The sequence below is a fragment of the Labeo rohita genome, chromosome 4 (genome assembly GCF_022985175.1).
Source record: "Labeo rohita strain BAU-BD-2019 chromosome 4, IGBB_LRoh.1.0, whole genome shotgun sequence".
Classification (NCBI taxonomy): Eukaryota; Metazoa; Chordata; class Actinopteri; order Cypriniformes; family Cyprinidae; genus Labeo; species Labeo rohita.
In genome coordinates this window covers 31722424-31736000 of record NC_066872.1, presented here as the reverse complement: position 1 = coordinate 31736000, position 13577 = coordinate 31722424, and the positions used below count along the sequence as shown (strand labels likewise).

General features: G+C 35.7%; 1 protein-coding gene across 1 annotated transcript; it reads right to left on the bottom strand.

The window, feature by feature from the left end:
• Positions 1 to 2365: 2365 nt before the first annotated feature.
• Positions 2366 to 12861, bottom strand: chpt1 (choline phosphotransferase 1). The gene is made up of 8 exons (XM_051107786.1): positions 12436 to 12861; positions 8995 to 9142; positions 8600 to 8741; positions 8425 to 8509; positions 6179 to 6310; positions 5882 to 6040; positions 3844 to 3969; positions 2366 to 3727 (listed from the first exon to the last, which is right to left on the bottom strand). Exons 1-8 carry the CDS (start codon positions 12673 to 12675, stop codon positions 3611 to 3613), a joined length of 1149 nt encoding a protein of 382 aa, XP_050963743.1. The 5' UTR covers positions 12676 to 12861; the 3' UTR covers positions 2366 to 3610.
• Positions 12862 to 13577: the final 716 nt, after the last annotated feature.

The following is a 13577-nucleotide window of genomic DNA, read 5'->3' as shown; positions in this document are numbered from 1 at the left end:
GATTTCAAAGTTAGGGATTCATTAGTTTAAACATACACTGGACCAAACACCATCATAACATCTTAGCTGATAATTCAGTAGACTTTATCTTTAACAAAACATCCCATGTTTTGGTTGTGACTGCACACATCATAGCAACTACATCACATAACAGAATTCTAACTTGCATATTAAAACTAAAAATTGCTAAAAATGTAAAAATACTTACTAAAAATTTACATACTAAAATTTAGTTTATTTCCTTCAAATAGAGGATAATGTGTTCGCTTTTGTCACTTCCGAAACAATTATGACATTTCAGTCATGACTGTTACAGTAGTGATAATTTTAGATATTTTTGTGCCCAGATCAAAGATGCTAATCAGCACATAGTAAGCTAGCACAGTTCTGAACAGTTGTACACATAAAAACTACATTTTATGTTATAACTCTCAAAAAAGTGTGCTTAAAGGGTTACTCCACCTCAAAATGAAAATTTTGTCATTAATCACTTACCCCCATGCCGTTCCAAACCTGTAAAAGCTTTATTCATCTTCGGAACACAAATTAAGATATTTTTGTTGGATTCTGACAGCTCTCTGACCCTAATTTTACAAAGCTACAAGAATACTTTTTGTACACAAAGTAAACAAAAATAATGATTTGTCTCCTTCGTGTCACACCTAGCACAATTTTTGGAGTGTATCCACTGAACGCAAACAGCGTATGCTGTTCGGTGTCAGCTGCGCCATGCGGATATGCTGTTTACGTTATTTACGCTTTGATTTAAATAAAAACAGCGTATACGCATGGTGCAGCTGACAAAGAACACAGAATAATTTGTGTCCCGAAGACGAACAGTTTTTACAGGTTTGGAACAACATAGGGGTCACAATAAGTGATTAAGAACACAGTGTTCATTTTGGGGTGGAGTAACCCTTTAATTGCAGAAAAAATGTGTTTGGTAGCAATGTTCTTTAAAGTTGCACACAGGTTTTCAGACTTTTGAATACATTTGCTTCACAATTATGGGACCTATCACACCTTGTAGTTATGAGAGAGGAGGACACAGGAATATTTCCTGATCATAAATTTAGCGGGTCATAGTCAGTGGACTAAAACATACAGTGACAAAAATGCAGGACACAAAGTTTCATGATTTCAACCCTGCTGGAAAAAACAGCTAAAAACCAGACGAAGATGGTTGGCTGGTTTTAGCTGGTCATAGCTGATCAGCAGGCAGGTTTTAGAGGGGTTTTGGCCACTTCCTTATCTGGTCAACCAGCTAAAACTAACCTGACCTGCCTAGCCAGGCTGGGAGACCAGCCAACCAGTTTAGGCTGGTATTAGCAGGTTTTTTTTTCAGCAGGGAAAGTAAATATAGAACAATTTATTTTTTTATTTTTTTTGAACTTCACTTTTAAAAAAAAAAAAATAAACATGTTTTGACAATGGAATGGAAGTGCAAAAATTTTCAAAGTTGAAATCTGGGCGTTAGGGTTCAGGACAACCCAGTAAATAATTATTTATATTTATTTATTTATATATATATATATATATATATACACTACCGTTCAAAAGTTTGGGGTCAGTACATTTTTATTGTTTCTTTTTTTTCTTTTTTTTTTTTTTTTAAGAAATTAATACTTTTATTCACCAAGGATGTATTAAGTTAATAATTAAAAGTTTATTAAAAGTTAATAATAAATAATTTACATTGTTATAAAATATTTATATTTTGAATAAACACTGTACTTTTTAAACTTGTTATTCTTGAAAGAATCCTGAAAAAAAAAAAAAAATCACAGGTTCCAAAAAATATTTGGCAGCACAACTGGTGATATTATCCAACATTGATCATTCTAATAATAAATCCGCATATTAGAATGATTTCTGAAGGATCATGTGACACTTAAGACTGGAGTAACAGCTGATAAAAATTCAGCTTTTCATCACAGGAATAAATTCTATTTTAAAGTATGTTAAAATAAAAAACATTTTATATTGTAAAAACATTTTGCAATATTACTGTTTTTTTTTTTTGTTTTTTTTTGTAATCAAATAAATGCAGCCTTGTTGAGCATAAGAGACTACTTTAAAGACTATTACAAGTCTTACTGACCCCAAACTTTTGAACGGTAGTGTGTGTATATATATATATATATATATATATATATATATTAAGCTTACTGATATTTTAAATATTATTGTATTGTTTCAGTAGCTAATAGAAGAATGCTTTTGAAATGTGTTTTCTGGTTGTGGGACAGCAGTTTGCACAAATTCTGTTGAATTGGACAACACTGGTCAGGCTATATATATAGTAGATTTTGAAAATGTACTGTATATTGCAATACAGCCAAAATTTACTTGGCCACAAAAGAACTAAACTTTAGACAGTGCTTTATTCAAATCACACAAAATTTATTGTTTTTATTAGCCCTTTAGGGAGGAGAAGATTCTAAGCAGGCAGAGAGTGCATCATAAAACAGGCACACAAGATCAAACACCCCACCCCCTCCCCAAAATCCCTTAAAACAGTATTGTAGCTCTGTTTGTGCACAGTTCGAGCTCTAGGAAGTCTGAGCAAACTGGGATTGGGTGAGTGGGGAGGGGGGTGGTAGAGAGATGAGTCTGTTTTAACACACAGCCACAATTCCTTGACAATTAAGTTGTTTCAATTATTATTTTGTTTTAAACAGGCTTGACTTAATTTCACACTAAATTCAGTCAGATTATTAAAATAAATACATACACTGTAATCACTGGACAATCACAAGAAGTCTTCTTTTACTTCGAGCTACAACGGCTGTTTGGGCAGTTTTCTGTTCTGAAGCTTTTTTTTCTATAAAGTGTCACATGATCTACAAATAGCTGCTTTTTTGACAACAGTAAAAATTCTGAACAGTAAAAAAGTTTCTGTGGTGTAAACTATTGTATTTTTGGCAGTTTGGCGACTATATCAGAGAAATATGTTTGTAATACTTACATCTGTTGTATTTATGAATATCGGACGTATAAAATTGGGCCTGAATGAAATAATGGATATTACAATGTAGAAAATGGACTTGGGCAACTGATGCCCAAACAGTTGTAGCTTCCCTTTTTAGTTAAAAATTGACAAACATGATCAAACCCAAAAAACAAAGTACAAATCTATTGTGAAACAAACATGTTCCCTCCATTATTTTTGATCCTTTTGCTCATCCAAATGGTTTATATTTAGAAAATGATTCTAGGCTGGCCAATTCAAATCCCACCCATTTTTCCTTATCCTTTGAAACAAACAAACAAAATAAAACAATAATCTCTAATGTGTTCGTGCACAGAATGAACCATTTCAAGGCAACTTCGCCCTCAGGCCCCCAAGGCCACGTTTTGTACATTTTGTTGTCTAAACTCTTTCTTTTCATCCAGTGATATATTCTAGTGTACAGTAGTAGTGTGGTTAAAAAAACAATACGAGCTGGTCTGGTCAAACCTGGCAAAACGTTCAGTTCTGTTAGTTTGTGGTGGTCACACTGTCAAGGCCATTGTGGTTTTGGTTGGTGGGGCTCTCCTGCTCTAGTTTGAGAAGCGGGACAATGTCTTCATCTTTAGATCCCGCTTCCTCCTCCCGCCGGGCAAATTGTCAGTCTTTATGCGCGTGGCCCTGTGGGGTGATACTGAAAACCCGGATTCGCAGATGGGAGGCGATTTGCAGGCACAGGCCTGTGCAGTAACGCAGCAGATCCACCAGGGACAGCACCTAAACATCAAGATGGAAAATAGACACGCTCAGAAAACTGTGGTTAGAAGCAATTGAAAAGGATAAACACAGGGGTGCCACACTAGTGGTTTGACCTAGTAATGGTTGTGGCTCACCATGGCGATCCAAAGCACGATGTGTTCATCAATGTAGCTGTTGAAATACTGATTTAGAAAGAGGAGTCCAGGACCAATGAAGGCTGTGTCATGAAGATGAAGCTCACTCTTGGTCATATGGGCCACCTGTAGAAGAAATCATACCTGAAAACACCTGATGCGTTTTGGAACTGTTTATGGAAATTAGGGGTGGGTGATATATTGGTGGACACGTTTAACCAGTAGAAATTTGTCAGCTGGTAGAAACACGTGATGTTGCTGTGCTGCGTGGTCACAAAGATGTATTGTTTCCATGTGTTTTTAACCACTGCGGTTTAAATAGATTTTAAGCTGTTGAAACACAATTAGCAGTAAAAGAATTCATTTCGTAATATATGCACCCTGTCAGCGAGGCTTTTTTTTTGCCACATTATAGGCCTTGAACGGTTAAAAATACAGACTTGTTTGAGTCAAAGTGCCTGTGTCTGCAAGTATCCTCATAAACACAGTAATTTAGGTCTAAAGTGAAAGCAAACAGCTGAGGAAGAAATCACATATGTAATAGTATATTGGATCCAGGCAGCTCTTAAAGTGACAGCAGTCTAATATTCCTTCTGTATGTCAGTTATGTTAATCAAACAACAAAAGAGAAAAAAATCTCTCTCACTGCGCTTGACTAAATTGCTTTTTTAGCTTCAGTAAGATGAAATATATATTTAATTTACACGGTGAAGAATATGCAGTGTTTTTATGCATTTGCTCACTTTATACAATGTATGTAGCATTTCTTTCTTATTTACAGCAAAAATAACTTCAGTTGAGGTCAAAAGTTTACATGCACCTTGCGGAATCTGCGAAATGTTAATTATTTTATCAAAATAAGAGGGAAAATGCATGTTGTTTATTATTTAGTACTGACCTGAATAAGACATTTCACATGAAAGATATTTACATATAGTCCACAAGAGAAAATAATAGTTGAATTTATAAAAATGATCCTGTTCAAACGTTTACATACAGTTGATTCTTAATACTGTGTTGTTACCTGAATGATCCACAGCTGTTTTTTTTATTTTTGTTATTTAGTGATAGTTGATAAGTCCCTTTGTTTGTCCTGAACAGTTAAACTGCCCGCTGGTCTTTAGAACAAAAATCCTTTAGGTCCCACATATTCTTTGGTTTTTCAACATTTTTGTGTATTTGAACCCTTTCCAACAATGACTGTATGATTTTGAGATCCATCTTTTCACCCTGAGGACAACTGAGGGACTCATATGCAACTATTACAGAAGGTTCAAACGCTCACTGATGCTTCATAAGGAAAAAACACTGCATTAAGAGTCGGGGGGTGAAAACTTTTGAAATTGAAGATCAGGGTAAATTGAACTAATTTTGTCTTCTGGGAAACATGTAAGTATCATCTGTAGCTTCTGAAGGGCAGTACTAAATGAAAAAAAAAAAAAGATATTTATGCAAAATAAGAAAAATGTACACATCTTCATTCTGTTCAAAAGTTTTCACCCCTGGCTCTTTATTTATTGTGTTTACTTCTAAAGCCTCAGTGAGTGTTTAAACCTTCTATAATAGTTGCATATGAGTCCCTCAGTTGTCCTCAGTGTGAAAAGATGGATCTCAAAATCCTACAGTCCTTGTTAGAAATGGTTCAAATACACAAAAATGCTGAAAACCAAAGAATTTGTGGGACCTGAAGGGTTTTTCTGAAGAACTGTTCAGGACAAACAAGGGACTCTAACAACTAAAAAAAACAAACAAAAGAAAACACAGCTGGATCATTCAGGTAACAACACAGTACAAAGAATCGAGTGTATGTAAACTTTTGAACAGGGTCGTTTTTATAAATTGAACTATTATTTTCTCTTGTGGACTATATGCAAGGTGTATGTAAACTTTTGACCTCAACTGTATATCGTGATGTATATATTGTTACAATAAAATAAAATTAGTCATATTGTCCACCCCTAATGGAAATGATAAAGCTCATAATTTCAAGGGACAAATACCAATTTGGACTTCTCATATAGCCATCAGCAGCACTTACCACCAGCTTATTCGAGATCTTGGCGATCACCATGCCAAATGTAAGTATATAAAGGCAAGGATGGTGCTCAAAAAGCTGACTGGAGGACTTTTTAAAGATGATGAAGGCCAGAGAGAGGATGAGGCCAATGTGTAGACCGGGAGACAATACACTGGTGTCCTAAGAAAGACAGGTGCACTGTTACACTTTTACCTTGAAAAGATCACTTTTTTAAACTTTGTGTTACATTAAATCGTGAATGCAATAAGAATCAATGCTTTATTAACTATGACGCATACACTGCTGGAGAGCACTTACTGCAACGGTTGAGCCATTCTTGCCTACGCCACCGTTCAGGATGACGTAGAAGTAGTTATAGGTTGAATACAGGAACCCACCGATAATGCCGAGAATTGGAAAGGTTTGCAGATTCACACCAAGAACAGGGATCTGGGTGAATGAATGAGAAATCAATCTCTCAATATGAGAATTGCTGTTTTTTTTGTGTCTCATGTGAGCAGGGGTGCTAGGAAGGGGCGGATCTGAAGCTCTGAGCATGCTTTATAAAATGGGGAGAGGTTAGAAAAGACTGATGTGCGTGTTGGCATCATCTGCATTTTTTTGTTTGTTTTTTTTTTTTGGCAAGATTATGTCTATGGGTGACTGGTAGCCATAATAGCCTACCTATATTTACCTTTTCACAGTCTGTTTGTCCTCAAAGAGGAGGCAGAGAGCAAAAGATAGAAGGTCTACTTAAAGAACGCATTCAAAAATAGGGCTCTGTTATGATTTCATCATTTTGGAGGATTTGGAAAAATATTACTTTTTTAATAATAAATTTTACAAAAAGTTTGTAGAACCCTTTTAAAAGAATTGTCTAACATTGTGTATACACTGGAAGCGCCCAACTATGTTATATTTAATATTAGAATGTTTTTATTGTGAATAAATATGCAAAAAAAGATATTTACTAAAGTGTTTTATTATTATTATGTTAATATTGTAAAAACACATGTAAATAAAGAAAACTATTAATAAAAATGTGATATCTTCACTTAAATGCATTATTATTATTATCATTATTATTTTTATGAATAAATAACTTTTCTCAGAACTGTGTTATATAAACACAACTGTGAGAAATAAAGTCAGAATTGCGAGATAAAAACTTTCTTAGAAATTTGTAGAAGACTTTTAGAAGACTTTTCTTACAAATGCGAGTTTGTATTTCGCAATTCTGACTTTTTCTCACAATTTCGAGTTTATATCTCGCAACTGACTTTTTTCTCGCACAAATACAAGTTTGTATCTTGCAATTCTTACTTTTTTTCATGCAAATGCAAGTTTGTATTTCACAATTCTGACTTTTTCTCACAATTGTGAGTTTATATCTCACAAATGCAAGTTTGCATCTCGCAATTCTGACTTTTTTCATGCAAATGTGAGTTTGTATCTCACAATTCTGACTTTTTTTTCTCACAAATGGGAGTTTGTCTCACAATTATGACTTTTTTTTACTCGCAAATGCAAGTTTGTATCTCGCAATTCTGTCTTTTTTTTTGCAAATGCGAGTTTGTATCTTGCAATTCTGACTTTTTTCTCACAAATGCAAGTTTTTATCTCAACTCTTTTTTTTCTATCTAGCAATTCTGACTGTTTTCTCACAATTCTGACTTTTTTCTTGCAAATGCGAGTTTATATCTCGCAACTAACTCTTTTCTCGCAAGTGTGAGTTTGCGTCTCGCAATTCTGACTTTATAACTCAAAATTGGACTTTATATCTCTTAATTCTGAGAAAAAAAGTCAGGATTGCAAGAAAAAAGTCAGAATTGATAGATAGAAACTCACAATTGCAAGAAAAAAGTCAGAATTGTGAGATGCAAACTCGCATTTGCAAGAAAAACAGTCAGAATTGTGAGATACAAACTCGCATTTACGAGGAAAAAAGTCGCAATTGGGAGATATAAACTCACAATTCTGAAAAAAGTCTGAACTGTGAGTTTGTATCTCGCAGTTCTTACTTTATAACATGCAATTGCGAATTTATATCACGTAGTTCTGACTTCATTTCTCAGAATTGCAAGTTTATATCTCTTAATTCTGAGAAAAAAATTCAGCATTGCGAGAAAAAATTCAGAATTGCTAGAAAGAGATTCGCAATTGCAAGAAAAAAGTGAGATACAAACTCGCATTTGTGAGAAAAAAAGACGCAAATGGGAGATAAATTTACAATTCTGAAAAGTCTAAATTATGAGTTAGGGGAAAAAAAAAGTCAGAACTGCAAGAAAGTTAGAACTGTGAGATAAAAAGTCACAATTACCATTTAAAAAAAAATTATTCAGTACTCAAACAGATATAAAATAATAGGCTTAAACGACATTAAAAATAGGCTTCCATAAAAAATATATGTGTGTCCATCAATTGATAGTAATATGTGATTGTCCGCAATGGACTCTTCCAGTGCACAGCTTCAGTGGTTATAATGGGAGTGAATTTATAACTGTTATGAATGCGAAAAAAAATTTAGAGGCTCAGTGTGATGCTAAAGAAGGTGAATGACATACCCTAGTCTCCCAAAGACTCACTCCTCCAAATGCTGTCATCAAATACATAATAATAATAGCAATCTGGACTTCTGTCACGTCAACCCTGCAGAAAAATTCAAAAATACAAAACAAGTTTAAAAAACATCACACAGACAAGTTCGATAAATTCAATGAATGCCGTGAATGCACTCACAATCCGAAACGGAGTGTCCCAGACACGTATGTCTGCCAGTGCGCGCAGAAAAACATGAACATGCCCACGAAGCCACAAAAAAACATCCAGTTAGGGTAAGTCCCGATCCCACAGGATATACACGTTCCCACTGCAACAAACACTAAGAGAGCAATTCAATTAGGGTGCTGTTAATACCTACTTTATTACATATGGCATTACTGCTAATTAAAAAACTATTATTGTAAGCAACAATTTGATTTACATGTATGAATGCTGAGATGTTGCTAGGTGGCTGCTTACTGGACCGAGACAAAAGATGTTTATTCCGATCAACAGTAATAGTGATGCTTTACAAATACACTACTAATTATTACTCATAACTAAATGGTGAAAGGTTGTCTAGCTTGTTATACCTGTAGAAACGGCGTCGCAGCCATGGTCAAAGAGTTCCCCAAGAGCTGAGCTGCTATTGGTCCTTCTGGCCTGCTTTCCATCAATGGCGTCCAGTGATTGGTAGATAAACAGACCTAAGGCGCTGAGAAAGAAGGCCCAACCTGGAGGCTGAAAAAGACAGATATGAAAGAAAACATAAAGGCCAGTACACTGACATTGATCAAGACTAACCTGGTTCTTCTTGTTTGCCTGGGCTCAAACAAATTATATTAAATGTTCTTTTTTGAGATTCATTTGCATTCAGCTACTCAGGCTTTCAGGGCTTTGTGCTAAGAGAGAAAACAAAACCTTAGACGAAACTTTGACCTCTAACTGTAGATACTGATGGCTTGTATTATTTTGTGCGAGAGCGAAAGGAAAACTTATCAAATATGGACATAATGGAGCTGGTTTATCTCCTTTCCTTTAATAGATATGGTTATCATTGCTATTTTGCCATACTTTTACTTGCTTTTAGGCACTTTAGCAGTATTTAAAGGTAACGGAATGAGAATAATCAAATAATGTGGAAAAAAAGGAAATGTAGCTACATAATATAATAATTTAATTCCTTAGAGGAGTCTGGCGTAATTGCCTGCCCTAGATTGTTGCCTCCTTTATTTTAATGCTCAGTTTCTTGCTTATCTATGACTAATTCTCCCTTTCATTCATTTCATACCTCTACATTCAGAATATAAGCTTTAGTACATTAACAGACATGTGACAAGGGCAAAAGATGTAATAATAAGTGTTCAAAGATGACCCTGAATAACAAGTATGACATTGTGACGTGTTTAAACATGACTTGTAATTGTGGATAAAGCAAAATGCGAAGACAATGTACAAATTGTTTTATCAAGGGCAGCTTGTGTGTGTGTAACAGTCTGATATGGGCAAAGGTCCATGTGGCCTACTAGGTCGATTTCCCAGAGAGACTACAAGCAGGCCATCTGGTTTCACTGCACATTCACAAAACAGAATAAACCCCCTGTGTGTTTGAGTTGTAGCTTAAGTATTTGTTATTCATAAAACTACAGAAGGCCTTTAATGTGAAATTATTTTCCCTCTTAAGTCGGTTACTGTACTATGTGAGTCCTAAATCTGTCAGGTTGTTGTTAGGAAAAGAGGACACACAACTAAGATAGTTCACCCGAAAATGAAAATTCTGTTATTAAATACTCACCCTCATGTCGTTCCAAACCCATTACAGCACAAATTAAGATTTCTGTCTTGTTTAAGCTTAAGTCTTGTTATTGTTAACCAAAACTGTGAAAAATTGTTTTCGGTGAAATAGAATTTTCCTTAAAGACTTGAACGAAAATTACAGCGCTGTTGCACTACAGTCATCCCAAGTTCGAATCCCATTTCGCTTCCTGTCAGCTCTAAACCGTCCTATCATAATAAAGGCAAAAATGGCAAAAAAAAAAAAAAAAAAAAAAAAAAGAATGAGAAATTTTACTTTAACAGCTAACTGAAATATGTTAAAGTCATTGGGCCCTATCATGCAGCTGGCGTAATGCGGCGCCAGGCGCGACGCAAGTGTTTATTGCTAGTTTCAGTTATCATTTTCATGTCCTGCACCACGTTTAAATAGCAAATGCATTTGCGCCCATTTGTGAAACGAGGTGTGTCCAGACGTGTTGCTATTTTGAGGCAACTGAAATAGACTGCGCCACTGACCAACTGAAACCTGGTCTAAAGTCAGTGGCGCAGTGTTGTTTTGTTATTTAAAGAACGCGTTAGTAATATGCACCTATAAGCAGGTAAACAATGCACATACACTCTTATTACACACAGGGATGTGCGGCAGCACACAAACGTGCCAAATATTAAAAATAAAAGGATTACAATGTAAAAGTGTATTACTGTGTACATAAATAAAGAAATGCCTTCATGTCGTAATGGATAGTCGATCTCTTTCTTATGCGAGTTGTTTTTTTGGTTTCACTTTCGATTTCGAAAATAATCACGTTCAGCAAGGAAGGGTTCAGTCCTTGTTCTACAAATTCCGCTGTGTAAATAGTGAATCATGGCGCGAGCACAGTTGGCTCTTAAAGGGAATGAGAGATCAGACTCTGATGGTTTAATGCACCTTACGCCCAAAACACACCCATGACTCATTAAGAGAATAGGGACAACCCTTTTAGACTGTTTTTCCCGTCCTTAAAATAGCAAAAGTGGATGCGGGCACACCCCAAGTGCACCTGCGCCGTGCGCATCATTTTACTAAGCTACAAAAATAGTTTTGCACAGAAAAAGTATTCTCGTAACTTCATAAAATTACAGTTGAACTATTTTATCAATGTCCTTACTATCTTTCTGGGCCTTGAACTGTCTATACAGGGACAGAAAGCTTTCTTAGTTTGTGTTCTGAAGATGAACAAAGGTCTTACGGTTTTGGAACAATATGAGGTTGAGTAATTAATGACAGAATTTTCATTGCTGGGTAAACTATCCCTTTAATATCAGGCCTTTTATGATTAATGACATGTATAACTATAACATGTACAGTATATAGATGCTGCTGTAGTGTGAGATATTATTAAAATTTAAAATTTAAAATAAAGTTTTCTATTTCAACACGTACATTAAAATGTAACTTTGTCCAGTAATGGCAAAACTTAATGTTTACAGTAAAATTGTAATTACACTACTTACTAATTAAGCTTAGGAAAAAATGAGTTCCAGGCCTCTAATTTGATTCAAAGTCAAGGTGATAAAAGCCCTCGTAACTGTGTTGTAGTAGTATATAGCAGATGTGACTACCTTATTGCTTAATTATAATATCTTTATAATATTATTTTGTAATAACTGTGTTATTACTATGGCTGCCTGACCAAATCAGTTGTCTCTGGGTCAAAGTTCACTCTAAGCCCCTTTATCTGTGTTCCAGCCTGGCAACAGGTGGGTTAAAGTTGTGCATTCAGCCACAATCTCCACAACTGCCTACCAATAAACAGAGGAATCTGGACTTTGTCAGTGGACTATAGTCTTTGATTCTGGAAATATGACACAGGGTATGTACACACATACACACGGAGACACTGTGACATGGGGTCACAGTGCTGCCCTGAATCAAATAGAGAGGGCCAACAGCTAAAATAACAAATAGTGATCTGCATGGTCTGCACAGTCAATAAATCTGATAAAGCAGCTAGCTGCATACAGTGCTTTCAAAACGGCATAATCCATAAATGTCTCAACGTGAATCAATAAACCTGTGTGCTAGAAGAAACCAGAAATGCACAAACACATGAAGGCACGTAGCGTTCCTACAGACTGTTTAGTCTTTGTTCAGCACCACCGAAAGCAGTGAGGTCCTAAATGTGATTGTTTATTTTTAAAACTGACGTGGCAGGGCATTTAAATAGAATGAAACGCGTCACGCTGTCAGTCAAAGTTTCGCTCGCGTCCGCACTCACCTCCTCCGTGGCCGTGGGACCGTAATACACGAGAATGACCGTCGTTAATATGTTAACAAGGAGTCCGATGATGGTCAGCGTGTTCGGCGCGACCCACGTCGGGATCTGCTGGACCAGCCAGTTCCAGTATATCTGGCAGGGCGGCTCGAATAGAGAGCGACCGGCCGCGCTGTACTTGTGTTCCTCCAGGCGCTTGAGCTGGACAGCTGACAGCGGCTCTGGACACGCGCACTGAGGCATTATGATCGCTCTTTTGGCAGGGTCGATGCAATGTTTTGGTCCCGATTCCCAGGTGTCCACTTAGATGAAGGCATTAGCATGCGGCGATTACGTGTGGAGGGTCATTTTTGATGAGCGGAACCGACAGCCTCCTCCGTTCCTAATAGTTCAGAGCAGATAAACGGAGAGGCGCAGGAAACTGCGGTCCGGAAGAGAACGCAGCCGGGAAATTTGAACGACTGCGGTACCGCGTCTGACCACCAGGGATTTAGAAACACCTGATGTTGACGTTCTGTCTTGTTACTGCTAAAACTATTAAAAATCATTTTTGGTCATTGAAATAAAACTAAAATAGAATATTAAACCATTAATAGATGGATAACTTAAAGAGAGTTTGCTTTAGCAACTAACTAAAATAAGTTCAAGTATTAAAATGAGTACAACTAAATTGTAAAAAATTCTGTTTTGCTGTAATTCATAAAAAAATGAAAGCGAAATTAGTGCAACTTAAACTAAATATTAAAATATTAATAAATAATATATAAATGACTCTGATTATTGTGTTGAATATCATTCTGTTTTACAAGTCTCAAACATTTTTGAACAGTAAGATTTTTAATGTTTTTTTAAGAAGTCTCTTCTGCTCACTAAGCCTGCATTTATTTGATCCAAAGTACAGCAAAAACTGTAAATTTTTAAAATATTTTTACTATTTAAAATAACTGTTTTCTATTTGAATATATTTTAAAATGTAATTTATTCCTGTGATTTCAAAGCTGGTTTTTAGTAAAATTACTCCAGTCACATGATCCTTCAGAAATCATTCTAATATTCTGATTTCCTGCTAAAAAAAAAACAAAAAAAAAAAACATTAGGCTATTTATTATGTTGAAAACAGCTGAGTAGAATTTGTTCAGGTTTCT